Source organism: Phyllobates terribilis, unplaced genomic scaffold (genome assembly GCF_046119375.1).
Source record: "Phyllobates terribilis strain yellow unplaced genomic scaffold, ASM4611937v1 Scaffold_1__5_contigs__length_1240528914, whole genome shotgun sequence".
NCBI classification, from domain to species: Eukaryota; Metazoa; Chordata; class Amphibia; order Anura; family Dendrobatidae; genus Phyllobates; species Phyllobates terribilis.
The window spans coordinates 1,148,347,282-1,148,373,552 of record NW_027362761.1 but is presented as its reverse complement, the minus strand read 5'-3'; the positions used below and the strand labels follow the sequence as shown (position 1 = coordinate 1,148,373,552).

The 26,271-nt window shown below is 47.0% G+C and overlaps 1 protein-coding gene across 4 annotated transcripts in view; it reads left to right on the top strand.

Moving 5' to 3' along the window:
* Nucleotides 1-26,271, top strand: part of STK32B (serine/threonine kinase 32B) — a 481,347-nt gene that overhangs the window by 431,596 nt on the left and 23,480 nt on the right. For all 4 annotated transcript variants that reach the window (XM_073648385.1, XM_073648355.1, XM_073648366.1 and 1 more), the window contains one exon: nucleotides 11,000-11,064. In XM_073648385.1, coding sequence (XP_073504486.1) covers nucleotides 11,000-11,064 — 65 coding nt within the window. The remainder of the gene's footprint in view (nucleotides 1-10,999; nucleotides 11,065-26,271) is intronic.

The following is a 26,271-nucleotide window of genomic DNA, read 5'->3' as shown; positions in this document are numbered from 1 at the left end:
TGCCCTTGTGAAAATTAAAAATTTGAGGTTAAAGTAGCAGTTTTGTGAAAAAAAGTTAAATGTTCATTGTTTTCTTCCACATTCCAAAAATTCCTGTGAAGCACCTGAAGGGTTAATAAACTTCTTGAATGTGGTTTTGAGCACCTTGAGGGGTGCAGTTTTTAGAATGATATCACTTTTGGGTATTTTCTGTCATAAAGGCTCCTCAAAGTCACTTCAAATAAGATGTGGTCCCTAAAAAAATGCTTTTGTAAATTTTGTTGTGAAAATGAGAAATCGCTGGTCAACTTTTAACCCTTATAGCTCCCTAACAAAAAAAAATTTTGGTTCCAAAATTGTGCTGATGTAAAGTAGACATGTGGGAAACGTTATTTATTAACTATTTTGTGTGACATATCTCTCTGATTAAAGGGCATGAAAATTCAAAATTTTCAAAATTTTTGCCAAATTTCCGATTTTTTCACAAATAAACGCAAGAGTTATCGAAGAAATTTTACCACTATCATGAAGTACAATATGTCACAAAAAACAATCTCAGAATCAGGGGAATACGTTGAAGAGTTCCAGAGTAATTACCTCATAAAGTGACAGTGGTCAGAATTGAAAAAATTGGCCCGGTCACGAAGGCAAAAACAGGCTCTGACGCGAAGTGGTTAAAGCAGATCTGTCACCAGATTTCTCAATACCAAACTGTATACATTAGTAAATAGATTTCTTAGACCTGATAAGACTAATGTGCTTAATTTGAAAATCAATTTCGGAATGACTATATAATCTTGATATTAAGATGAGCATTTTATGAGTCTAGCTATAAAATGAAATGGCTTATGAGTCCAAATGTATTCATTTTCCTCCCACCCACCCAGTCTGACTGACAGCTGCAGCTTGTACTGAACAATGTGAGATTTCAGCAGGGAGGAGGAACACTGAGGAACTGTCAGTCAGGCTAGGTGGGCGGAGGTTGAGTTAAAATTTCATAAAAGATTTTACCGTCATTCTGAAATGGATTTTAAATTAAAAAAACTAACATTTCTTTAAAGGAAGCCTTCACCTTAACATGATCTATTGCTTTTTGTGTTAATTGCAGTTTTTTTTATATTTTTACAATGTGTTTTTTTATATATCACAATCTGTATGAAATATAAAAATTAGAAAGCTTCCAATTTTCACACGGGCTATTTTAGACTCTAACTTCCTGTTGTTTTAGGAAACAACAAATGTACATACTTACAGAAGGGAAGCCAGGTCAAGTGTGACGTTGCCTATTGTGATTTGAAGATTCACTACTATCAGTAGAGATGAGCGAACCCGAACTTAAAGTTCGGGGTTCATACTGGACAGTTAGTGTCCGATGCTAAACGCAGAACACGGACTTCTCCCGGAAGTCCTTTCAGAGTTTCGGAGGAAGTCCGTTGCAGAGCGAGAGAAATTTTTTTCCAGATACAACGTTTGGGTCCCCATACATTTCAATGGGGTTCGGGTTTTGGTTCAAGTTTGGGTAAAGTTTTAGTACCTAAACCAAACTTTGGACTAAAGTTCGGGTCTGATACCAGAACCCAAACTTCCACGAGTCCACTCATCTATAGTTATCAGCTGAGTATAAAGGTGTATAAAGGTGTAACCTGTTATTTTTAATAAAGATCATGATATGGAAAAAAAATTCCAAAATTTTGAGGGAAATTCATGTAACACAAAAATCTGATTTAAACAATAGGCCATTTTCTGATGATGGCTTCCCTTTTCCCAAATGCATTGCAAAAGTACAGAGTTAGGTCATTTTTCTTCCACAAGAAATGTGAAGGAGCTTTCCCACCCAAGCTATTTTTCACTTTTGTATTTTCCTTTTTTTTCCTCCTTTTCTTCCAAGAACCTCAATTTATTTTATTTTTCCTTTGAAGTTTTTTGGAGTTGTAGTTTAAAATAACACCATCACAGAGATTACAGCAAAGAGTGGGGGACTTCTGTAGGTATCATTGTGACGCCTCTACTCAGAAAGCCCGTGTTTTACCCTGGGTGTTGGGGGACTCGGTGTTGGGCCCTGCGTTGAAGAGATGGGATGCAGCCGTGGCCCGGGCCCGACCCGTGCTCAGGGCCGTCACATTAGAAAGAGATGGTGTGGGCTATTCCGGGTTGAGTGGCTGATTAACGACTGCGCCACCTGTGGTGGCTAGTGAAGGGGCCACCAGCGCTGCTAAAGTCCGCTGAGGCCTGGTGTCGTGGCGGCTAAAGTTCTTACTGCTCCCCACAGGCGGAGCAAGGCCTCAGGGCAGTCAAACAGGATGAAGGGGGCTAGCAGTAGCGCGGGAGAGTACGGGCACCGCGTCGCGTGGTATGGCGCGTAATGAACAGTCCGGAGGCCATAGGGTTGAAATTCCAAGGCTTTACTCACTCAGAGATATTAGCGGGAAGGCGACTCCCTGCTCCTCGCGGAGTCCTGCGGCCACCAGGGATGGGGGTCCGACTACCTCCGAGGAAGTCCAGTGTTCGGTAGCAACCCTACACCAGAGTGTTCCTGCACTACAGACTTCACCCTTTCCGGTCTGTGCGTGTGTGGATAGGCCGGGTCTCCCTCTGAGCTCCTCTCAGGTGTAGGGCTCGGGTGGCAATTTCTCTCCATCCGACGCCCGGCGGGATCCTCAGGGCCTAACCGGGCTTTCCCGTCCTGGACGTAGAGTACAAGGTCGGGTGCCAGGGGCCGGTACCCCTCTTGCAGCCGGAATCTCTCTGAATAGATCAGGTAGGCGAGGACAAGTGGCGTGCTCCGCTCCGTCTGCATCCTCCCGGGGACCCATTTACTAGGAAGCCACACTCTAAAGCTCACGGGCCTTCTTGATCTTGGTCCTCGGCCGGGTTGAGACATTCCTTGTCTGCAACCTACTTATCATCCCAAAGATCGGGGTACGATGGCTGTGTCCCATGCCGGTGCAGGCCCACACAGGATCTGTGCTCCCGGAGGGAAGTCACATTACACACAGTATTTTGACAGCACAATGACAGCCGACAGACTAGCAAAGGCTAGACTGAAGGACCAAAGAACAGGACAGAACAAGAACCAAGATCAAAGATGGCATTCTATTAAATATGAAATTAGAAGTGTCACTGACTAACTGTTCCTCCACCCACACCCACTAACTGGTTCCTACCACTTTGTGTTCCCCAGTCTCCCTGTAACCAGGGGAGCAGCACCTAGTGCATACTAGCTCGCTCTGGTGGAAATGTGGTGTTGGATGCAAAAGGCTAGATCACTACCATCACACCGGCCTTACCTCAGAGGAGGAACACCACACTCCATTGAAGAAGTGCAGCATTCCTGTGGCGTCGAACCCTCAGGGGCGCCACATTCCCCCCTGGTAAAACACAGCACGTCCGCGGGCTGCAAAGGAAGTAACACCCAGGAAAATTTCTTTTTATATAACAAGTAAAACTATCATCCCTTTATGGGAGGCACATTTCTTGTAACGTTGCATAACAAGGTACATAATATAAAAGTACAAAAATATAAAAGTGCAAGAGTACAAAATTATAAAAGTATAAAACATAAATTAAGACAAGAGACTTTAGACTGTGGCAGCAGACTGGTTAAAAGTGGCGACGGTCAGTTCAGTAGCAAGAGGGACCTGCCCTAAACCCTCTACGTGGGCCCTGGGGTGGCTGCAGGGCATGAAGATCCGGAGCTGGACCCCCACACAAGCCACTCCAGACAGGTTTTGCTTCTGAGGTCTGAGGTAGAAAAAGGGACACGGTTTTTGTATGAAACCAATAGGAAGCACCTAAATAGATGCATAACTATATACAATGCACAGTCCGCCGCCAGCCATAGTCCGCAGGGACCAAAGTCTCTGTATACAAGAAACACAAAAATAGCAGCAATCAACTAAACTTTAAACAACGACAGCAGCCGGGGGCTGCTTTAGACTTCAGGCTCTCATCTAGGAAAAGGCTCATTCCTCCCGACGGAGGCTAGCCGGTCACCTGAGGCTGAAGGCGGGGTGGCGTCGCTCCTAGACACTTTGTGGACGTCCAGGGCGTACCACCCATGCTCCCCCTGGTGGCGAGAGAAAGTCACTGTGTCACCCGGGAGGAGGTTCCGACCGGGATGTCCCTTCTTGAGGCGCGGCTCAACGTCCCGCCGGCTGACGAACACATCGTCCTGGAACAGGGGACACCGGATAAACCCCCACCCCGCCTCATAGTGAAATCGGACGATCTGGCCTTCGTACCGGGGACTGGGACGGGTGGCCTCCTCCTGACGCGCCCGAGTCTTTGCAGCCTTGGTCCTGACCTCGAGGCGCTCGCAGCGCTGCTCCCACCGACGTTGCTCCCGTGCTAGCTGGAAGATCTGATCGCTGCACCACTGGCTCCTCCTTCGCGCTTCCGATCGGGTCTCCCGTGGGAAGACCATTAGGTCGCCCCCTTTGTTTTCCCAACCCCACTCCTCGGCCTCGGGCCAAGTTACCACTGGTGCAGGTAGCGGGGTGAGAACGGGTTGCTGCGAGTCCTTTATTGACATGGACCAGTCCGGGTTGGAGCCGGTAGCCTCCTCCGCAGCTTCAGGCACCTCCGTTTCGGAGCTTGGGCGGCACCGCAGGTCCCCACCGACGGCTGCCGATTGCAGCTCAGGAGCTAGCGCTTGCTCCCAGGTGACCGCGTGGGGGACTATGTACTCCGCCATGAGGTCCAGGATAGTCTCTGTTGGCTCTGCAGCCGGGGCAGGGGTTGCACACTCACCCGCCGCGAGGTCAACCTCGACCTCTGTCTCCGAGTCGACTGGTCCTGGAACTTCTGCTCCTCGGTGGCGGTCTCGAATACGCCGCAGCATTTCTTCTTTCCACGCTGCCGTCGCCGCCTCCTGGGCCTCTTTCTGCCTCCTTGCAAGTTCCGGAGCTTCTTTATGGAGAAATTCAATATCTCCCGGAGTTAACACGCTGCCGCCTTGCTCTCTGCCGGGTGAAGGGCCTGAACCGGGTTCAGTAGTTGCATGGTCTTGCTCCCCAGAGGCATCCATGTCTGCCTCCGTTGACTGCCAAGCTCCGACTGACATGGCCGCACCTTGTTGCTTTTCTTCTTCTTCCTCCTCTTTCGGGGCGGTTCCTGGGCGGAATGCTGACAGGCCCGCCTTCGTTCAGCCCATCCAGTTTAACAGGCATTACCCCGCGGACAGTCTCTGATGGAAGGGGCAGTCCACATTTTTGGCGCCAAGCGGGAGCCCAGCCCACGATGGGAGGCGTTCAAAGACAGTCTTTTTACAGCGTTATGGCGTCTGTTCTTCTTGGGCGGGCGCAATTTTAAGTGTGAAACAACAGTTCAAGGTGCTGCGGGCACGATATCCTGCCGACTACGCCAGGTTGTGACGCCTCTACTCAGAAAGCCCGTGTTTTACCCTGGGTGTTGGGGGACTCGGTGTCGGGCCCTGCGTTGAAGAGATGGGATGCAGCCATGGCCCAGGCCCGACCCGTGCTCAGGGCCGTCACATTAGAAAGAGATGGTGTGGGCTATTCCGGGTTGAGTGGCTGATTAACGACTACGCCACCTGTGGTGTCTGGTGAAGGGGCCACCAGCGCCGCTACAGTCCGCTGAGGCCTGGTGTTGTGGCGGCTAAAGTTCTTACTGCTCCCCACAGGCGGAGCAAGGCCTCAGGGCAGTCAAACAGGATGAAGGGGGCTAGCAGTAGCGCGGAAGTGTACGGGCACCGCGTCGCGTGGTATGGCGCGTAATGAACAGTCCGGAGGCCATAGGGGTGATCTTTCAAGGCTTTACTCACTCAGAGATATTAGCGGGAAGGCGACTCCCTGCTCCTCGCGGAGTCCTGCGGCCACCAGGGACGGGGGTCCGACTACCTCCGAGGAAGTCCAGTGTTCGGTAGCGACCCTACACCAGAGTGTTCCTGCACTACAGACTTCACCCTTTCCCGTCTGTGCGTGTGTGGATAGGCCGGGTCTCCCTCTGAGCTCCTCTCAGGTGTAGGGCTCGGGTGGCAATTCCTCTCCATCCGACGCCCGGCGGGATCCTCAGGGCCTAACCGGGCTTTCCCGTCCTGGACATAGAGTACGAGGTCGGGTGCCGGGGGCCGGTACCCCTCTTGCAGCCGGAATCCCTCTGAATAGATCAGGTAGGCGAAGACAGGTGGCGTGCTCCGCTCCGTCTGCATCCTCCCCGGGACCCATTTGCTAGGAAGCCACACTCTAAAGCTCCCGGGCCTTCTTGATCCTGGTCCTCGGCCGGGTTGAGACATTCCTTGTCTGCAACCTACCTCTCGTCCCAAAGATCAGGGTATGAGGGCTGTGTCCCATGCCGGTGCAGGCCCACACAGGATCTGCGCTCCTGGAGGGAAGTCACATTACACACAGTATTTTGACAGCACAATGACAGCCGACAGACTAGCAAAGGCTAGACTGAAGGACCAAAGAACAGGACAGAACAAGAACCAAGATCAAAGATGGCATTCTATTAAATATAAAATTAGAAGTGTCACTGACTAACTGTTCCTCCACCCACACCCACTAACTGGTTCCTACCACTTTGTGTTCCCCAGTCTCCCTGTAACCAGGGGAGCAGCACCTAGTGCATACTAGCTCCCTCTGGAGGAAATGTGGTGTTGGATGCAAAAGGCTAGATCACTACCATCACACCGGCCTTACCTCAGAGGAGGAACACCACACTCCATTGAAGAAGTGCAGCATTCCTGTGGCGGTCGAACCCTCAGGGGCGCCACATCATGATAACCCATTGATGGCCCCAATCATGGGTGCCCAAATAAATGCCTGAGCAGGATCATGCCGCTTAAAGGGTTTAACCAGTTTTGTTTTTTTTACTATGGGGTTAAAAACTAACAGGCAGGTAGTCTGATGAGTGATGTGCGCCTTTTCACAAACCTTACTCCAGTCAGGGACTGGAGTAAGATTTCTGCTGTACGGAATGCCATAGCTCATCATGAATTAGACGAGCAATAGTGTCATGCCCCTGTCCCGCCCCAGCTTTGCTCATCTTGATGGAGCTTTGAAAAACTGAAGTGAAAAAGAAAAATGTGAAAAAATATTTGAGCAAAAATTTTGCGACTTTTTCAAAGCAATTTATGCCTTAATTCTGGCCTTTGACTGTTAGGCTCTTCTCTTTTTATATACCTAAGATTGGTTTCACTGTGGTCGCATTGCAAGGAATATGGTGGCATTGTTGAGCCAGGTGTAGCGATGCGAGCACAGTCTGTGTTCTATGGACATGTGAAAACGATGTCATGGTTTCTAAACTTCAACATAAAAGGAAAAAATTGTACCAGAACCAAAGAAAATTAAAATGCCAATATATTAAAAAACTTTCTTCATTAAAAATAGGTGAGATTAAAGAAGGGAACGAAAGATCATAGAGAACCTTAAGCGTTTCAGACTGCAGCAAGGTATATGTTTCTAGACTTTCCTTGTGTAGAGAAGTAAACTAAACCAAGCTGCAATGTCTGTGATCTACCTCGCCTTGGCGGAAAATGCTATCAATCAGCTGCTATCACCTGGTGCTTTGTCACTTTGGTGAAATGTTCTGCAGGTGCTTTGTGCAGAGCATGGGAAGCCTGATCCATGTTTTATACATCGGCTCTATTTTCGGAACGCTACGATTCTGCGTAATTTCAAAAAGAGCATATTTTCCCTCTGCAGGTGTAAAATAAAATATTGCTATGTTGTTAATTACTGCTGGGGCCCATTAGTCATTTCATAATTTGAATAAAATGAAGGTTCGAGAGATGAAATAATGTCAAATGTATTTAAGACTTGTGGCGACTAATCATCCCAGTGCCAGGGGCTGTATGCAATCTGCCCATACAGATGAACGTGATTTGTACCTCAGGCTCATGGCTGTTCCTTTTCCATCTGAGCTATTTTCTGCATCATTTCCACAGTAATGCCCATAGCCAAGAATTTTCAGTCCTGATTTGGGGGGAGTTGAGGTGCGCTCATTACACATGATGCTTATTTAATTTCATTTTTCCATCTGTTCTGGCTTAGCAGGTAACATTACATCCATTTTGTGTTCAGCTGATTATTCTCGTTTCTTACAGTTATTTTCTTTTTTTGTGTACGCTGCCTAAAAAAAATTAAGCGAACAATTGCCCATCATAGTCCATTAAACTTTAGAAATATCAATCTGTCGGAAGCAGAGGCGATTGTAAATCAGTTTCACCCGTTTTGGTGCAAAGGAAAGTGACAACAGGTGCATTGGAAGGAAAAGCAAGTCCCAACTCCAAAGAGGGAATGGCTTTGTGGTTGTCATAGACAATTCCTTTCCCCTTATCCTTCCTTCTCTAGTTTTATATTTTGCTAGTGTCCTTGCTGCTAATGATATTGTGAAGCGGTACCTGCAGCCCATTCAGGTTGCAAAGGTAGTCCTTATCATCAAGGATAGCACATCCATATGTGCCATTGCAACAAGGTTTGCTGTATCTACCAGTCTCAAGAGCATGGAGCAGATACCCGGATATGGGTGATTCTCAAGGAAAGTCAGACAGGGCCATAAAAGCACATTACTCCAACAGCAGAATCGGTATCTGCTCTCTTGCGCGAGGAGGTACAGGAGGAGCCCAGTGGACCACTAGTGTTCATGTATCTGGCCAAAGTTTCAGAAACATACTGCATGAGGGTGGCATGATGACTCAACATTTGTAGTAAGACCTGTGCTCACAGCCAAAATTGGCTGGTCAGCCATTGACACCTTGTTCTCTTCACAGATGAGAACAGATTCACCATAGCTCCCAACTGTCCACGGGACTGTACTGCTTTGAGGGCTCAGTCCCACGTCCCGTCATGGTTCAGCTGTTTTCCCAGCTGTGGAGGGTGGTGGGGCGGGTTGCGGCGGTGGAGCAGCGGGCACAGGTAGTAGCCGGCAGTTGCAGCTACCACGTGTGCCCACTTCTAATGACAATCAATATTCACTCATCTCCATGCCCATGGGAGTGGAGAGGAGTGAATATTCATTCTCCTTAATAGTGCACACTATCAGTCGCAGCCGCCGACTTCCTACTGCGGCTCTGCGAACCTGTGTGACAGCTATTAGAGAGAATTAATATTTACTCTTCTCCACTCCCATGGGTGTGGAGAGGAGTGAATATTCATTCCCTTTAGTAGCGGGCACAGAGGATCGCTGAGCAGCAGCTAGAGCTGCGGCCATGCTGACAGTGCACACTATTAAAGATAATGACTATTCACTCTTCTCCATGCCAGAACTAAGGGCACATGGTGGAAATGTCATGCGCTGTTCAGATGCTGAGATCAGCTACTGACATACAGGACGCAGTGCTGGAGCAAAGGGGAGGAAGGAAGGTGAATAGAAGTGTTTGTTTTTTTCATGTGGGCAGTGATGGGGGGCCATGCATATCAAAATTGGGATAAGGGGGCCATGCATACCAGGATTGGGGATGAGGGGGCCATGCATATCTGGAGTGGGGATGAGGGGGCCATGCATATCAGGATTGGGTCTGAGGGGGCCATGCATACCAGGATTGTGGATGAGGGGGCCATGCATACCAGGATTGGGTCTGAGGGGGCCATGCATACCAGGATTGGGGATGAGGGGGCCATGCATACCATGATTGGGTCTGAGGGGGCCATGCATACCAGAATTAGGGATGAGGGGGCCATGCATACCAGGATTCGATCTGAGGGGGCCATGCATTTCAGGATTGGGTCTGAGGGGGCCATGCATACCAGGATTGGGTCTGAGGGGGCCATGCATACCAGGATTGGGTCTGAGGGGGCCATGCATACCAGGATTGGGTCTGGGGGGGCCATGCATACCAGGATTAGGTCTGAGGTGGCCATGCATACCAGGATTTGGTCTTAGGGGGCCATGCATACTAGGAATGGGGATGAGGGGAGCATGCATACCAGGAATGGGGATGAGGGCCATCTGCTGAATTACCCTCATTACCAGCGTCCCTCTGACAACTCCTCCTGCCGGACGAGAAAGAAATGTTAAATGGGCGTGGATTGGGGTGTGGCCAGGGGGCATGACCAAAAATTATGCGCACCGCATGATCTGTCCCTTTTTCTCTTCTTCAAAAGTTGAGAGGTAAGGATTCACACTAGGCATATGTGACAAACAAGAAAAAGTCTGGAGATGTCGTGGTGAACGTTACACTTACAACAACATCATCCTGTTCTCTGACTGCTGTTAGTTACTTGGATGAAATTCTGAGAACATTGTCAGACCCTATACTGGGGCATTGGGCCCTGGGTTCCTCCAGGTGCAGGATAGAGCCCAGCCTCATGTGGCCAGAATATGTACAAGTACTTGGATGATGGCATTGATGCCATTGACAGGCCCTCACATTCCCCAGACCTGAATCAAATTGAGAACCTCTGCTCTTAGCATCAAGTATAAATCCATCTAACTCCACCAAGTAGCACTACAGATTATCCAGGAGCTCAGGTCGTGTTGGAGACCCACCATGACATTTTCCACGGTCTCGTAAGCAGCATGCCCAGAATATTTTCAGGAATGCTTGCAGATACATGGGGGCCAAACACACTACTGAATCACAGTATAAGTTGAAGTGATGAAATTTTCGCTAATTGGATTCGCCTGTGATTTAAAATTTTACTTTGATTCCCGGGGTGATTTGGAATCCAGCCAACAATTGGTTGATGATTCTGGCTTCCATTGACCGTTGATGTTGACTTGTCATTTTGTTCTCAACGAATTACATATTGTTATCAGTACAAAATTTTGTTTATCGAGATCTGATTCATAATGTAACAACTGCTTTTCATTTGGAAGAGCCGTACATTCAGCTGTTAGTTAGAGGATGTCCTGGGTGGCCATATATGTATACATGTAGTATTATATGTCCGCAGTACAAATGACTGGTCAGATCCACCAGACTCAAAATCACTGTTTATTTTATATTTTGAGATATTCCTGTACTTAGAAACCATTATTCAATAATAAATGATATTGTTCAGGTCACGACCCCGTTGCGAGCTAATATTAAAGACTAACCTTCATTCTCTTCTTTCAGAACGGACATCTGCAGCAATGTTTGGACACTGTGAGAAAAGAATTTATCATATTCAACAGGGAGAAGTGAGTACATTCATCAAACACACCAAGATGTTGTACAAGGCAAATTGCTCTTGAAGCATTGGAGGTTATTTCTTAGCCGTTACTGGAAATGATTAATGATTGTGACAACAGGTGCAAAAGGCCTTCGCTGCAGACTCTGTGCGGCTTCCCGGGGTGAATCCACGTATTGATTTACCAGACGCTCTTGTCTGAAATGCTGAAATAATTCCACTTTCTGACTCTTGAAATCCCAATTAGTGGGAAGATATGATGCAAATGTTCATAAATTGGTTGCTCAGAATAAGGCTTACACTAAACAGGGTATTACAGCACATTTCTACCATGACATTTTAACTTATACCGAGAAGGGAAGCATGCACTTAACCATTTATGTATCTGTAAGATCGAGATTCACCTACACACAAGTCATTATTGGTTTTATCTATCTGTTATATATCTTTTTGGTTGGTAGTTTTCATACTATTAACCTTCTTATATGCCCTATTAGTGTATTGGACGTTAAAGGCAACTTGTCCTCAAATATTCTGTCCATAACCCCTGTCTCGTGTTGTTATAGAGGTTGGTAATATTTTTCCAAATTTGGCCTTCTCTGCAATTAAGAGAAAAAAATGTAGCACGCACTACCTGTGAAGATTCAAGGGTCAATTCACATCTTCTTCAGTCATGCATTCCTGGCATTACAAGCCAGTCCCAGTGGCAGTACACCTCTCTTCACTGTGCATGTGCCAAATTCTGCTTGAGCCGGCTTGTAATGTCAGCAGGACCCAGACTATCCTTGCTTTCTGCTGGTTTTCCTTCATCATTGATTAATCAGCAGCCACAATACCCTAGTTGGCCTACAACACTTTTGGCTGAGAAGCTGGACATGATGGATATCTTCTGTCGAAAGCTTTTGTTTCACTCAAGAAAATAGTTTTCCTTATGTTTGTGCGCCCTAGCTCATCTTGATTTTCAGGGATATGATAAAAAATATCAAAAGAATAGGTGGTCATGTGTCGTCACTGGTGTTGAGCATTCCGATACTGTAATATCGGGTATCGGCCAATATTCGCGGTATCGGCGTTCCGATATTTTTACAATATCGGATACCGGAATCGGAAGTTCCCATAATGCCTGCGCTCTGCAGTGTCTCTGAAGGATGACAAGCTGGATGGCAACGCTCAGCTGCGATCCAGCCCGTCATCAGAATGCCATCCCAGAATTTTCCTGATTGTTTAAAAGCCGGCGGGCGGTAAAAAGCCGCCGGCTTTTAAACAATCACACAGCCCCATACTGCTTCCCGCGCAGCCTCCCACCCCGATCCTCCGCTCCCCTTGCCACCTCCCATCCCGATCGTAAGTTAGGACTGGGCGGGGAGCGCAGCACCAGGGAGTGGGGAGCGAAGGACCCGGGCGGGGAAGTCGGCAGTGAAAAGACTTCACCGCCGGCTTTCCCGTTCTGTGCTGCGCTCTCCCGCCAGTTATTTCAAATGAACAGCTAAGGTATCTGATCAGCTGTTCATTTGAAGTAGCCGCGGTGCCCTCAGAGGGTTCATGTGAGTTCATGCTTAACTACATTGCATGAACTCACATGAACTTTCCCACGGCCGCACAGGTCAGCCTCACCTCCCAGACCATCAGCCTGTCATGATTGGTGTGTGCGTGGTGTCTGTGCGATGTGTCTGCGCGATGTGTGCGTGCAGGCAGACATAGGCCGATGTGACACTACTACTCCCATCGGCCTATGTCTGTCCCCCGTCCACTCGTGCCAGCAGGATCAGCTTGATGGGAGCAGTAGTTCCCATCAGCCTGATCCTGCTATTTAAATTGCCCTTTAAACTGGCCCATATGTTATTTTGTTCCCCATAGTTTTCTATTTTTGCCCCTATACATGTTTTATTTAGGCCCCCATTTTTTGGGGGGGGGGGTTGTTGGTCCCCAATAAATTTTAAATACATTTCATTGGTGGCCAGTGGTTACCTAAAATAAATTAGTTTATACATTACCTGTCCCCGCCGATCGCCACCTAAAATAAAGTAAAAAATAAAAAACTACACCTATACTCACCTAGACACCTAATTCCCCGAAGCCATCGATCTCCTGTAATAAAATATAAAATAATAAACCACAACCTTATCCTTACCCCTCCGTAGTAGTCCACGAGTGTCCCACGAAGATCTCCAGTTTAGAGCAGCCACATAGAATGTGACCGCTCTGAACCGCTGCCGCCGCTAGAATGATGGGGCCGTAAAGCAGCCCCGTCATTGCATAAGCGGATTCGCCGGAGTTCAGGCAGCTCTGCTCCGGTCAGCTCCTTTACGGCCCTGCTGTACCGTGAGAAATTCCCACGGTACAGCAGTGCCGTAAAGGAGGTCTCCGGAGCTGCGCTGACTGAATGCACTCCGGTGACCTCAGTCAGGGGCTCCCGCTGCCGGGAGCGGACGTGTTCCCGGCAGTGTGAGCTTACAGCAGCCATGCACAGCTGTCACCATCTCCAGATGTGACAGCTGTGCATGGGAGATCAGCGCAGGAACGTGGACAGGTAACTATTTTTTTTAGTAAACTAAGAATTAAATAAAGCGGTGTGTTTTATTTCAAATAAATTATTTTTTTCTGGGTGTAGTGTGTGTTTTTTCTTTTCAACACTTTGTAGGTTAGTAATGGGGGTGTCTTATAGACGCCCATCATTACTAACCTGGGCTTCATGGCAGCTGGCGCTGACATGAACCCCACCACTATTACCCCCTGCCACCGCACCAGGGCAGCGTGGAAGAGCGAGGCTAAGCGCCAGAATTGGCGCATCCTATGGATGCGCCATTTCTGGGGCGGCTGAGGGCTGGTGTTTCTAGCCTGGGAGGGGGCCTATATTCATGGCACCCTTCCTCGGTTATTAATATCAGCCCCCAGCTGTCTGCCTAGCCTTTGCTAGCTATTAAAATAGGGGGGACCCCACGTCATTTTTTGGGGGGGGTCTCCCATTTTAACAGCTAGTAAAGGCTAGGTATTCAGCTGGGGGCTGATATTAGTAGCCTGGGAAGCTCCGTGGGTATTACCCCCTTCCCAGGCTTCAAACATCTGCCCCAGCCGTCTGCTTAACCTCCGCTAGAGACTAAAATTATGGGGGATCCCACGCCAATTTTTTTTTTAATAAATCCTTTATTTTAACACTAAATGACACTTGAGGGGTTAATAAAGATGCAGTCCCTAAATTATTATTTATTTTTTAATTAATTTTTCCCAAAAATTTTGACGTGGGCTTTGCCATTTTTTTGTATGCCTGCCAGGTACAGCATCCAGGAACGGGCTGCCCCCAACTCCCAGCTGCCTATTTGTACCTGGCCGGGCACAACAATATAGGGAAGCCGTTTTTTTTTATTATTTCATGAAATAATTTAAAAAAAATTGATGTGGGGCTTCGCCCTATATTTGTGTCCAGCCAGGTACAGCAGGCAGGAAGGGGCTGCCCCCAAACACCAGTTGCCTATTTGTACCTGGTTGGACACAACAATATAGGGAAGCCCTTTTTTTCTTAATTATTTCATGAATTTCATGAAATAATTAAAAAAAAAAATACGTTATGTGAGGCTTCGCCCTATTTTTGTGTCCAGCCAGGTACAACTAGGCAGCTGGGGGCTGGAATCTGCAGCGCAGGGAGGCCCAAGCTTTCTGGGTCCCCCCCGCTGCAAATTGCAGTCCGCAGCCACCCCGGAAAATGGCGCGTTCATAGAAGCGCCATCTTCTGGCGCTGTACCAACTCATCCAGGGCCCTGGTGCGGTGGCTCACTGGGTAATAAAGGGGTTAGGGCCAGCTTGGCATTATCAGCTGGCCCTAAGCCCGAAATTCATGGGGTCACGCCAATATTAGACATGACCGCCATGAATTTCTAGTAAAGTATTTAAAAAAACACAACACCCAGAATAAAGTCCTTTAATTGAAATAAACACACAATTCTTTATTGTTGTAAATTAAACCATACTTACCAACACGCCCATTCCAGCTGAAGCCAATGATCTCCTGCAATAAAAGAAAAATAATAAAAAACCAACATCATCCTTACTTTTCCATGGTTCCCAGGACAGCTCCAGCTCTGCTACATCGAGATGACAGGCTGGATCGCAGCAGAAAGCTGCCATCCAGCCTGTCATCCCGCGGACACTGAGAAGCGCAGGCATGCTTGCGCTCCTCAGTGTCAGGCTGTGACGGCATCCAGATGAGCCGAGTCTCTCACGCTCACCGCATGCGCAGGAGAATTCTCCCACGCTGTCAGTGACGTGCATGAGATGAGCTGAGTTCATTGTCGGCTCATCTGGATGCCGTCACAGCCAGACACTGAGGAGCGCAAGCATGCCTGCGCTTCTCAGTGTCTGCGGGATGACAGACTGGATGGCAGATTTCTGCTGCGGTCCAGCCTGTCATCTCGATGTAGCAGAGCTGAAGCTGTCGTGGGAACCATGGAAAGGTAAGGATGATGTTGCTTTATTATTTTACTTTTATTGCAGGAGATCGTTGGCTTCAGCTGGAATGGGCGTGATAGTAAGTATGGTTTAATTTAGAACAATAAAGAATTGTGTCTTTATTTCAATTAAAGGACTTTATTCTGGGTGTTTGTGGTTTTTTTGTAACTTTGACTATGGAGTTAGTAATGGGGGTGTCTTATAGACGCCTCTCCATTACTAACCTGGGCTTGATGTCAGCTGGCATTATAAGCTGACATCAACCCCAGCCCTATTACCCCACTGCCACCGCTACAGGGCAGTGGGAAGAGCGAGGCTAAGTGCCAGAATTGGCACATCCTATGGATGCGCCATTTCTGGGGCGGCTGACGGCTGGTGTTTCTAGCCTGGGAGGGGGCCAATATTCATGGCACCCTTCCTGGGCTATTAATATCAGCCCCCAGCTGTCTGCCTAGCCTTTGCTAGCTATTAAAATAGGGGGGACCCCACGTCATTTTTTTGGGGGGGTCTCCCATTTTAATAGCTAGTAAAGGCTAGGTATTCAGCTGGGGGCTGATATTAGTAGCCTGGGGAGCTCCGTGGGTATTACCCCCTTCCCAGGCTTCAAACATCTGCCCCAGCTGTCTGCTTAACCTCTGCTAGAGACTAAAATTACGGGGAACCCCACGCCAATTTTTTTTTTAATAAATCCTTTATTTTAACACTAAATGACAAGTACAGTAACCAACACTGTCACTGTACGTCATATATATGTGACTGACATGTTTCTATCTCTCTAATCTATGTGTGATGCTCTGTCTTTCTGTTGTAAATTGTCGGGTACCGCTGCTGAATTGCCGGCCGGCTTTTTTAAAGAGACAGTGCATGAAAACACTAATATTTTTTTAAATAAATCCTTTACACTAAATGACAAGTACAGTAAGCAACACTGTCACTGTACTTCATATATATGTGACTGACATGTTTCTATCTATCTAATCTGTGTGTGAAGCTCTATTCTTTCTGTTCTAAATTGTCGGGTACCGGTGTATGCCGCTGCTGAATTGCCGGCTTTTCATGTTTCACTGTGAGCACTGTTCCCATCGATTTGGGCAACCACCTCCCCCAATACATTCTACATTATTGTTAGTTGTTTTCCTTCATGTAGAATTAACCTACAAGGAAAGAAAGGGTTTATTTTCATTCCGATATTTGTGTCCCATTGACTTCCATTGATTTCCGGTATTGGAATCAGCGATATCCGATACTTTTTGGGTATCGGCCCGATCCAATCCGATCCGATATTTCCTGATATCGGAAGGTATCGCTCAACACTAGTCGTCACCAAAAGACTTTGCGAAAGGACAAACAGACAAGGTGTTTCAGCACTAGAACCATGTATTTCTTAATGAGCGGAAGAAGGCTCAATATTGAAACGTCTGGTTTCTACAGTTCTTTGCTGACAGCAGCGCCCACTTATTTTTTGGATTTTCTCCTCTCTCTGGTTCCACATAACAACTGTACTTATAAGTTTGCTACCAAGGCTTGCAATCCTAGAGAGTATAATTGTCCCAAAAAGGCACGAATAAGAAAAAAGAAAGAAGCAATCTGTGTCAGGACAACATAAATTATACCAGTAATTGAAATATAATAGCTTTTATTAAACACATTTCATAAAAACAACAATGTACAAAAGACACGGCAATACAAACAGACATCGTGAAAGTCTATAGATCACAAGTATATATGAAAAGTAAAAATAAATCTGAATCAGTATTCATTGACATAAATGTATATCTATACATAGGTGACAGTACCAAAAACCAAACCAGTATAGCCCACACCCCGATGGAGCATTTGTGAAACACGCGTCGGATGTACTGTATGTTAGGTGAGCTTGGTACTATTAGCTATTTATATTTGTTACCTCTTATTCCCCAGTGGACTATACTGGCTTTTGGTACTGACACTTATGTATAGATATTATTGATGAGCGAACGTGCTCACCACTGCTCGGTACCACTGTACAGAATACAGCCAGATCTGTTCCATATTTCAGCAATAAAATCCAGAAATTTGAACTGAATGTGGAAAATATTGGCCTCCTTTTCCATTCTGTTGCAGTGTGTCGGTCAAGCTATTCACACTAGGTCTTTGTGAAGAATAGTATTAGTAAATTATAGGCGTGCTATTTAAAACTGTGGTTCTCTGTCAGACATAACCCATATAACAGCCTTCCAAAATCAGCCATTACTGCCTTCCATTTCATTGCAGTGTGTCGGTCAAGCTATTCACACTAGGTCTCTGTGTAGAATAAAATTAGTAAATTACAGGCCTGCTATTTAAAACTGTGGTTCTCTGTCAGACGTATCACATATAACTGCGTTCCAAAATCTGCCATTTCTTCTGAATGTGTAAAATATTGTCCTCCATTTAAAATGGGCAAAGTGCGTGGCAAGGGACAGGGAAGTGGACGTAATGGTGACGGTGCATGGAAAGGCCGAGGACGTGGGCAAGCTGATATTGTGCCACAACAAACACCCACATCTTGTCACTCGACCTTCCTGTCCCACCTGTCCGAATTACTAGGGGACCATAGTACACCACTATTGAACCCAGAGCAGTGTCAAAAGGTTGTTGGTTGGATAGCACCACCCTGTCTTCCAAACGGTCAAGTCTCAGTAGCCGTGAGTCTGGACCACATATTCCTAACCCTGATCCTCCTTCCTCCCACCATGCCAAGTGCCCGGAGACAACTGATCCCACACTTGGACACTCAGAAGAGCAGTTCACTTTTCCATTTGTAGATTCGGGCCTCTCACCTGGCCAGCTTCAAGTGAGTCAAGAGGAGAACGCATGTAGCGATACCCAAATATTGGAGTAGCCACGGTCACACGAAGGCAATGATGGGAAAGTTCAATTACTGTCACAATAGGTGGATGATGGGACACAATTGCCAGAAAGTCAGGAGGAGGACCAGAGTGCGGAAGTGGAAGACGAGGTGTTGGATGATATAGTATACGACCCAACCTGGCAGGGGGACGACATACAGAGCGAGGACAGCAGCACACAGGGGAAGGGAGGCATAGCTCCACAACAGGCAGGAAGAAGCAGTGTGGTGGCCGCAGACAGAAGGCGGGAAAGCATTCCTCATAACGTCAACACGACGGAAGTTGCCAGTACAACTGTTAGGTCTTCCCGAGTCTGGTTGTTTTTTAAAGACTCTGCAGATTACCCCAAAAAGGCCATTTGTACCACCTGCCAGGCCAGCATCAGCAGGAGTAGCAAAACTAGCAGCCTGACCCACCACCAGCATGATCAGGCACATTGCAGCAAAGCACCTGACTAAGTGGGCCAAACCTCAGGGTTCAGAAATAGTGTCTGCGTGTAACACCACTGCTTCTTCCGCTGTTGTACATGCACGCCAATCCCCTGTCCATGGCGCATGACAAGATGCCCCCCGCCCTGCACGTGTCATTGCACACCCTCAACTAGCACCATCACCAAGCATGTCCACGTCCTTGTCCCAGCACAGCGTTCAGTTGTCCATACCCCAGTCCTTGGAACGCAAGCGCAAATATGCAGCCAACGCCCCACAGGCCACACTACTAAATTCATATATTTCGCAAATGTTGCCTTTTAGGCTCGTGGAGACGGAAGCTTTCCGCAACCTGATGGTGGCGGCCATCTCTCGGTACTCGGTGTTATGATCTGCTACAAGAACTAAGGAAAGATAGGAAAACTGTCCCTACAATAGGACTAAGTTGATTCCCTACGATGCAGCGGGCAACCAGTTCCTTGTGAACAGACCCACCTTCGTCCTCAGCTAGTCTGAACGCAGACCTATAGATATAAGGGAGGGGTCCCTAAAAGTACTAAGGACTGGGACAAAATTGGACACCTCCTAGCAGAAGTTGTAGTGGAGCAAAAAGACAAACAGACAAAAATACTTAGAGGTCCAAGGACCAAGCAAACTATAGAGATAGGTACAAAGCACCTGGCTAGATTAAGAGTCAAAGTAACACTAGAGTCCAGCAAAGCCAGAAGGGCGGAGCTGGAATAAATAGGCAGCAGGTCACGTGACCACAAAATGGAAAAAAACTAACAGGAGGGTTCTAACACTCGGTCCCCAGCTGCGCTGCCACTATTTCTCCCGGTGTGCCGTCCCCGCATTACACGAGGACGTGCCCCACAACATTAGCCGTGCCCTCAACAATGCAGTTACTGGGAAAGTCAACCTAACCACAGACACGTGGACAAGTGCTTGTGGGCAGGGATGGTACATCTCGCTGATGGCACACTGGGTTAATATAGTGGAAGCCGGGACCCAGTCGGACCTTGGGATGGAACACGTCCTCCCGACACCGAGGATTGCGGGCCCTAGGTGAATCAGGGTTGCCCCCACATTCTACAGCTCCTGCACCTCCTCCTCCTCTTCAGCCTCCATCTCCAAAATGATCACATCAGTCGCAAGCTGGAAGCACTGCAGCACTGCCTTGGCCAAGCGGCAACAGGCTGTGCTGAAGCTAATATGCTTAGGTGACAAACCGCACAATACTGAAGAGTTATAGACAGCTCTGAAAGAGCAGGCAGATCTGTGGCAGACACCGCTGACCCTACAGCCAGGGATGGTCTTGTGTGACAATGGCCGGAACCTGGTGGCGGCTCTGAAGCGCGCAAGCTCACACACGTACCATGCCTGACCCATGTGCTTAACCTTGTGGTTCAGCGGTTTCTCAAAACCTACCAGGATCTGTCAGATCTGCTTGTCAAAGTATGCCGCTGAGCATCCATTTTAGAAAGTCAGCTACTTTTTCCGCCGCCCTTGCCGTGCTTCAGCAGCATTTGCAGCTTCCAGCTTACCGACTGATCTGCGATGTCCCCATGCATTGGAACTCTACATTGCAGATATTGGGGAGGATTTGAGAGCAGAAGAGGGCAGTTGTTGAGTACCAGCATCAACAAGGCCATCGGTATTCAGGTCAGACTCCACACATAAGACCTCAGGAGTGGACATGGATGTTAGACATCTGTACCATCCTCCAAAACTCTGAGGACTCCATCAAGATGGTGAGTGATGATGACACCATAATTCGCATCACCATCCCTCTTCTCTGTCTTCTGAAACACTCTCTTCTCACAATTAAAGAGGATGCATTGCAGGCAGAGCATGATGAGATGGAGCAAGGAACCATACAGGGTGATTCCACACAGCCCAGCTGTTATGTTCTGCTACCAAAGCTAAGGAAAGAGAGGAGATCTGTCCCTACTATAAGACTCAGCTGAATCCCTACGATGTAACAGGGAACCTGATCCTGCGATCAGACCTGCTAAAGACCTAATCTAGTCTGTACGGAGACCTATAGATGTGAGGAGGGAATCCCTACAAGTACTAAGGACTGGGAGGAATATGGGACACCTCCTAACAGAAATAGTAGCAGACAGACGAACAAACAAAATAGATAGAACATAGAGGTCCGTAGACCAAGCAAACTAACAGAGTAAGATACAGAGCACAGGCTAGCTAGAAAGTAGATATACAATGAAGTCCAGCAAAGCCAGAAGGGCGGAGCAGGATTAAATAGGCCAACAAGGTCATGTGACCAGCAAAGGAAAAAAAACCTAACAGCAAGGTTCTAACAGTACCCCCCCTTCTAAGAGGATCCTCCGGATCCCCTAGGACCAGGCTTATCAGGAAATCTCCTGTGAAACGCTCTGATAAGTCTGGACGCGGAAACATCATCTGACCTCACCCAAGAGTTATCCTCGGGTCCGAAACCTTTCCAGGCCACAAGATACTGCAAACTACCTCTATACCGTCTAGAGTCAAGGATGCGAGAAATTTCATATTCCCCGTCCTCCACCACCGGAGGAACAGAGGCAGAGGCGTCACCATCCGACACAACAGCTTTTTTTAACAGAGAGACATGAAAGACCGGATTAATTCTCCAGGAGGTAGGAACCTCCAACCTAACAGCAGATTGGTTGACAACCTGAAGCACCTTAAAGGGCCCTACAAACTTGGGACCCAATTTCTTAGAAGGAATCCTCAACCGCAGATTCCTAGAGGACAACCAAACCATGTCACCAACAGCGAACAAAACCTCCTGTCGTTTCCTATCAAAGTAGTCTTTAGATTTTCTGTTGGCCTCCTGAAGATTACCACGCACATCCGTCCAAACTCTTTCCAAATCACCGGAAAAATTCTCCTCCTCAGGCACGGCAGATCCCAACTTGGAGAACGACCCAAACGACGGATGTCTCCCAGAACAAAAAAAAAAGGCGAACAACCAGCAGAAGAAGATGTATGATTGTTCAGAGCAAATTCGGCAAGTGGCAGAAACTCAGACCACCCCTCTTGATTGTCTGCCACAAAACAACGCAAGAACTGCTCAACATCCTGGTTTTTCCTTTCTGTCTGGCCATTAGATTCAGGATGATATCCGGACGAAAACGACAAATGAATTCTCAACCTGTCACAAAAGGCACGCCAAAAACGAGCCACGAACTGAGGACCCCTATCAGAAACAATGTTAGTAGGAACGCCATGAAGTCTGACAATTTCCTTGACAAAGGCCTTAGCGAGAGTTTTAGCGCAGGGCAGTTTGACGAAGGGAACCAAGTGACACATCTTGCTAAAACGGTCCACGACCACCCAGATGACAGTAAAACCCTCAGAGGAGGGAAGGTCAGTTATAAAGTCCATAGCCAAATGTGTCCAAGGAGCACTGGGGACCTCCAAAGGACAAAGCAACCCCGCAGCAGGAGTATGTGAGGACTTAGATCTAGCACATATAGTACATTGGCGCACCCACTTAATGACTTCCTTCTGCCATCCAGGCCACCAAAAACTGCGACCCACCAGTCTCTTGGTCTCAGAGATTCCGGGATGACCTGCCAACCGAGATTCGTGACACTCAACAAACAAATCTCTCCTAAAGGTCCCAGGCACAAACAACCTCCCATGAGGAGTGTTAGATGGGGCATTCTCCTGAGCTTTAAGAATCTCATCTTCCAAAACGGAGTCTAAAGCAGCTATCACAACACCTTCTTGTAAAATGTTTTCCTCTTTCTCAGCACCGACTATGGGAGAAAAACTGCGAGACAAGGCATCCGCCTTAACATTCTTAGTACCAGGGATGTAAGTAACGGAGAAATTAAACCGCGAGAAAAACAGTGCCCACCTAGCCTGACGGGCATTCAGGCGCTTGGCAGCATCAAGATATATCAGATTTTTATGATCCGTAAGAACCTGAACGTGAAATTCCGCACCTTCCAAGAAGTGGCGCCAGTGTTCAAATGCGAGTTTAATAGCCAATAATTCCCGATTACCAATATCGTAATTCAGTTCAGTCTCCGAAAATTTTTTTGAAAAAAAGGCACAGGGATGTAATCCATCCCCGTTATCCTGAGACAATACTGCGCCAACCCCCACAGAGGAAGCATCAACCTCAACCAAAAACGGCCTAGTAACATCAGGCTGCATAAGGATGGGAGCAGAGGTGAACCTCTCCTTGAGATACACAAAAGCTTCAATGGCCTCAGAAGACCACTGAACCGCATCAGCACCTTTCCTGGTGAGATCAGTCAGAGGTTTGACAATACTAGAAAAATTTTTTATGAATTTTCTGTAGTAATTGGCGAAACCCAAAAACCTCTGTATCGATTTCAAACCAATAGGCCTAGGCCATTCCTGAACAGCCTGAACCTTAACCGGATCCATCTCAAAACCTTTGCTGGAGATAATGTAGCCCAAAAAACTAATTCTCTGTACAGCGAACTCACATTTCTCCAGCTTAGCAAAAAGCGAATTGTCCATTAATAACTGTAATACCTCACGCACGCTCCGCCAATGAGACTCCAGATCTGGCGAATAAATCAAAATGTCATCCAAATACACAACCACATTTTTACCGATCAAAGGTCTAAGGATGTCATTAATCAGATTCTGAAAAAATGCAGGAGCATTAGTAAGACCAAAAGGCATAACCAGATTCTCAAAATGACCCACAGGAGTGTTAAAAGCAGTCTTCCATTCATCACCCTCCTTCATGCGCAACAGATTGTATGCCCCCTTAAGGTCAATTTTAGAGAACCACTTGGCCCCCAATAACTGGTTAAACAGATCAGGAATCAATGACAGTGGGTAAGGATTGCGTACCGTAATTTTGTTAATCTCACGAAAATCCAGACAAGGACGTAAACCGCCGTCCTTTTTTTTTACAAAAAAAAATCCAACCGCCACAGGAGACTTAGAGGGCCTAATGTGACCGGCGGCCAAACTTGTCTGTATGTATTCCTCCAAAGCCTTCCTCTCAGGAATAGTAAGGTTAAATAAACGACTTTTAGGAAGAGTCGCTCCAGGGACAAATTCAATAGAACAATCATAGTCTCTATGGGGAGGCAAAACCTGCGATTCCTTCTCAGAAAAAACTCTCCAAAAATCCTGAATAGGAACAGGCAATTCTCCCCTATCCAAAGCTGCAATACGCCCGTTACAACACTTGTCATAACATTTATGGCTCCAGGATTTAATTTCACTGGTAGACCAATCCAGTACAGGATTGTGAAATTTTAACCAGGGCAAACCCAATATTACTGGAGAAGGCAAGTTATTCAACACTACCAAATCCAATTTCTCATGGTGAACACCATTAATAGTGAGAGGAAATTCACAGACCTTGAGAGTAATATTCTTCAAAGGGGAACCATCCACAGAAACCACAGCAATGGGGGATGATAAAGGTTCAGGTTTTAAATTGAGTTTTTCCACGAATCCCCCATCAATTACATTCAGTGTAGACCCGCAATCAACAAACACCCGAAATTCCATTAATTTTTCCTGAGCAATCGTGGAAGCAGCTAAAAATATACCCTTGGAATTTAAACAGGCAATACGGGCGTGACTGACCATTTTTTTTTCTTTCTTCATACGAAGCTCACAGCCTTTAATCAAATGACCAGATTTTCCGCAATAGAAACACAAGCCTTCTGAAAAACGACGGTCTTTTTCTTGAGAGCGAGGTGCCACCGATCCAATCTCCATCGGTTCACCACTGTTAGTACACACATTATCATAACCAGAAACTGACATAGCAGAGGATTTGCTCTCATTAACCCTAGCACGCAGTCTTCTATCCACCCGTATAGCTAATTGCATAGCCTGTTGCAAATCCTCAGGTGTAGGATAAGCAATTAGCAGGTCTTTAACCCTTTCACTGAGCCCAGCAAGAAATAGACTTTTCAGAGCAGAATCGTTCCACCCTGTTTGAGTGGACCAACGACGAAAATGAGTACAATATTTTTCTACATTACCTGATCCTTGTTTTAAACGTCTCAACTCAGTCTCAGCTCATGCGACACGGTCAGGATCATCATATAATAGTCCTAAAGCAGAAAAAAAACTATCCACTGATCTGAAGCATGTATCACTAGGTTGCAAAGAAAAGGCCCACTCCTGAGGCTCTTTGCGCAAAAGTGACATTATGAACCCTACGCGCTGGGATTCATCCCCAGAGGACTTGGGTCTCAAACGAAAATACAATAAGCAAGCATTTTTAAATGAAAAAAATTCTCGATGTTCACCAAAAAATAAATCCGGCAAACATACCTTAGGCTCCAAGAAATATGCTCCAGGACAGTTACTCACGTGCTGACGGAGCTCGGCCACTTCCAGAGAGAGTCCCTGCAGGTGTTTAGCCAAATCCTGAACCGACACCATGATGGAACAAAAAAAAAAAAAAAAAATCTTTCCTTAGAGAATTTGCAGGCTGGACTTACTGTTATGTTCTGCTACCAAAGCTAAGGAAAGAGAGGAGATCTGTCCCTACTATAAGACTCAGCTGAATCCCTACGATGTAACAGGGAACCTGATCCTGCGATCAGACCTGCTAAAGCCCTAATCTAGTCTGTACGGAGACCTATAGATGTGAGGAGGGAATCCCTACAAGTACTAAGGACTGGGAGGAATATGGGACACCTCCTAACAGAAATAGTAGCAGACAGACGAACAAACAAAATAGATAGAACATAGAGGTCCGTAGACCAAGCAAACTAACAGAGTAAGATACAGAGCACAGGCTAGCTAGAAAGTAGATATACAATGAAGTCCAGCAAAGCCAGAAGGGCGGAGCAGGATTAAATAGGCCAACAAGGTCATGTGACCAGCAAAGGAAAAAAAACCTAACAGCAAGGTTCTAACACCAGCCTCATCTCATCCCAACATGGATTGGGTAACAATGAGGAAGAGGAGGAGGAGGAAGAACAGGAGCTAGTTTCCAGCGCTATAGACGGTACTACCTGCACAACTGTCATATCGTCTGTTCAGCGTGTATGGCCTGAGGACGGGGAGCAGGAGGAGGATGAGGAGGAGAGCATGGTAAGTCGTCCTCTTGGTGAGGACACGGAAGTCTTGCCTGTCAGCAGTCTGGCACACATGGATGAGTTTATGTTATGCTGCCTTTCTTGTGACTCTCGCGTTGTCCAAATTTTGGGTGACAGTCATTACTGGTTGGTGACAGTTCTAGACCCACGTGACAAGGAGAACTTTCTGTCTCTTATTCCCTTGCAGGACAGGCCTAATAAAATGGTGCAGTACGAGAAGGCCCTTGTTGCAGAATTATTTAAAAAATTCCCATCTGAAAACGCTAGTAGCAGTGGTCACAGTTCATTGGACAACCAAGGAGTACAGACGAGAGAGACGCAAATGCAATCCAGCAGAGGCAGGTGAACACTGTCAAAGTTCTGGGACAGTTTCCTCAGACCCTGCCATCGTATAGACCTTGAGATGCGGGGT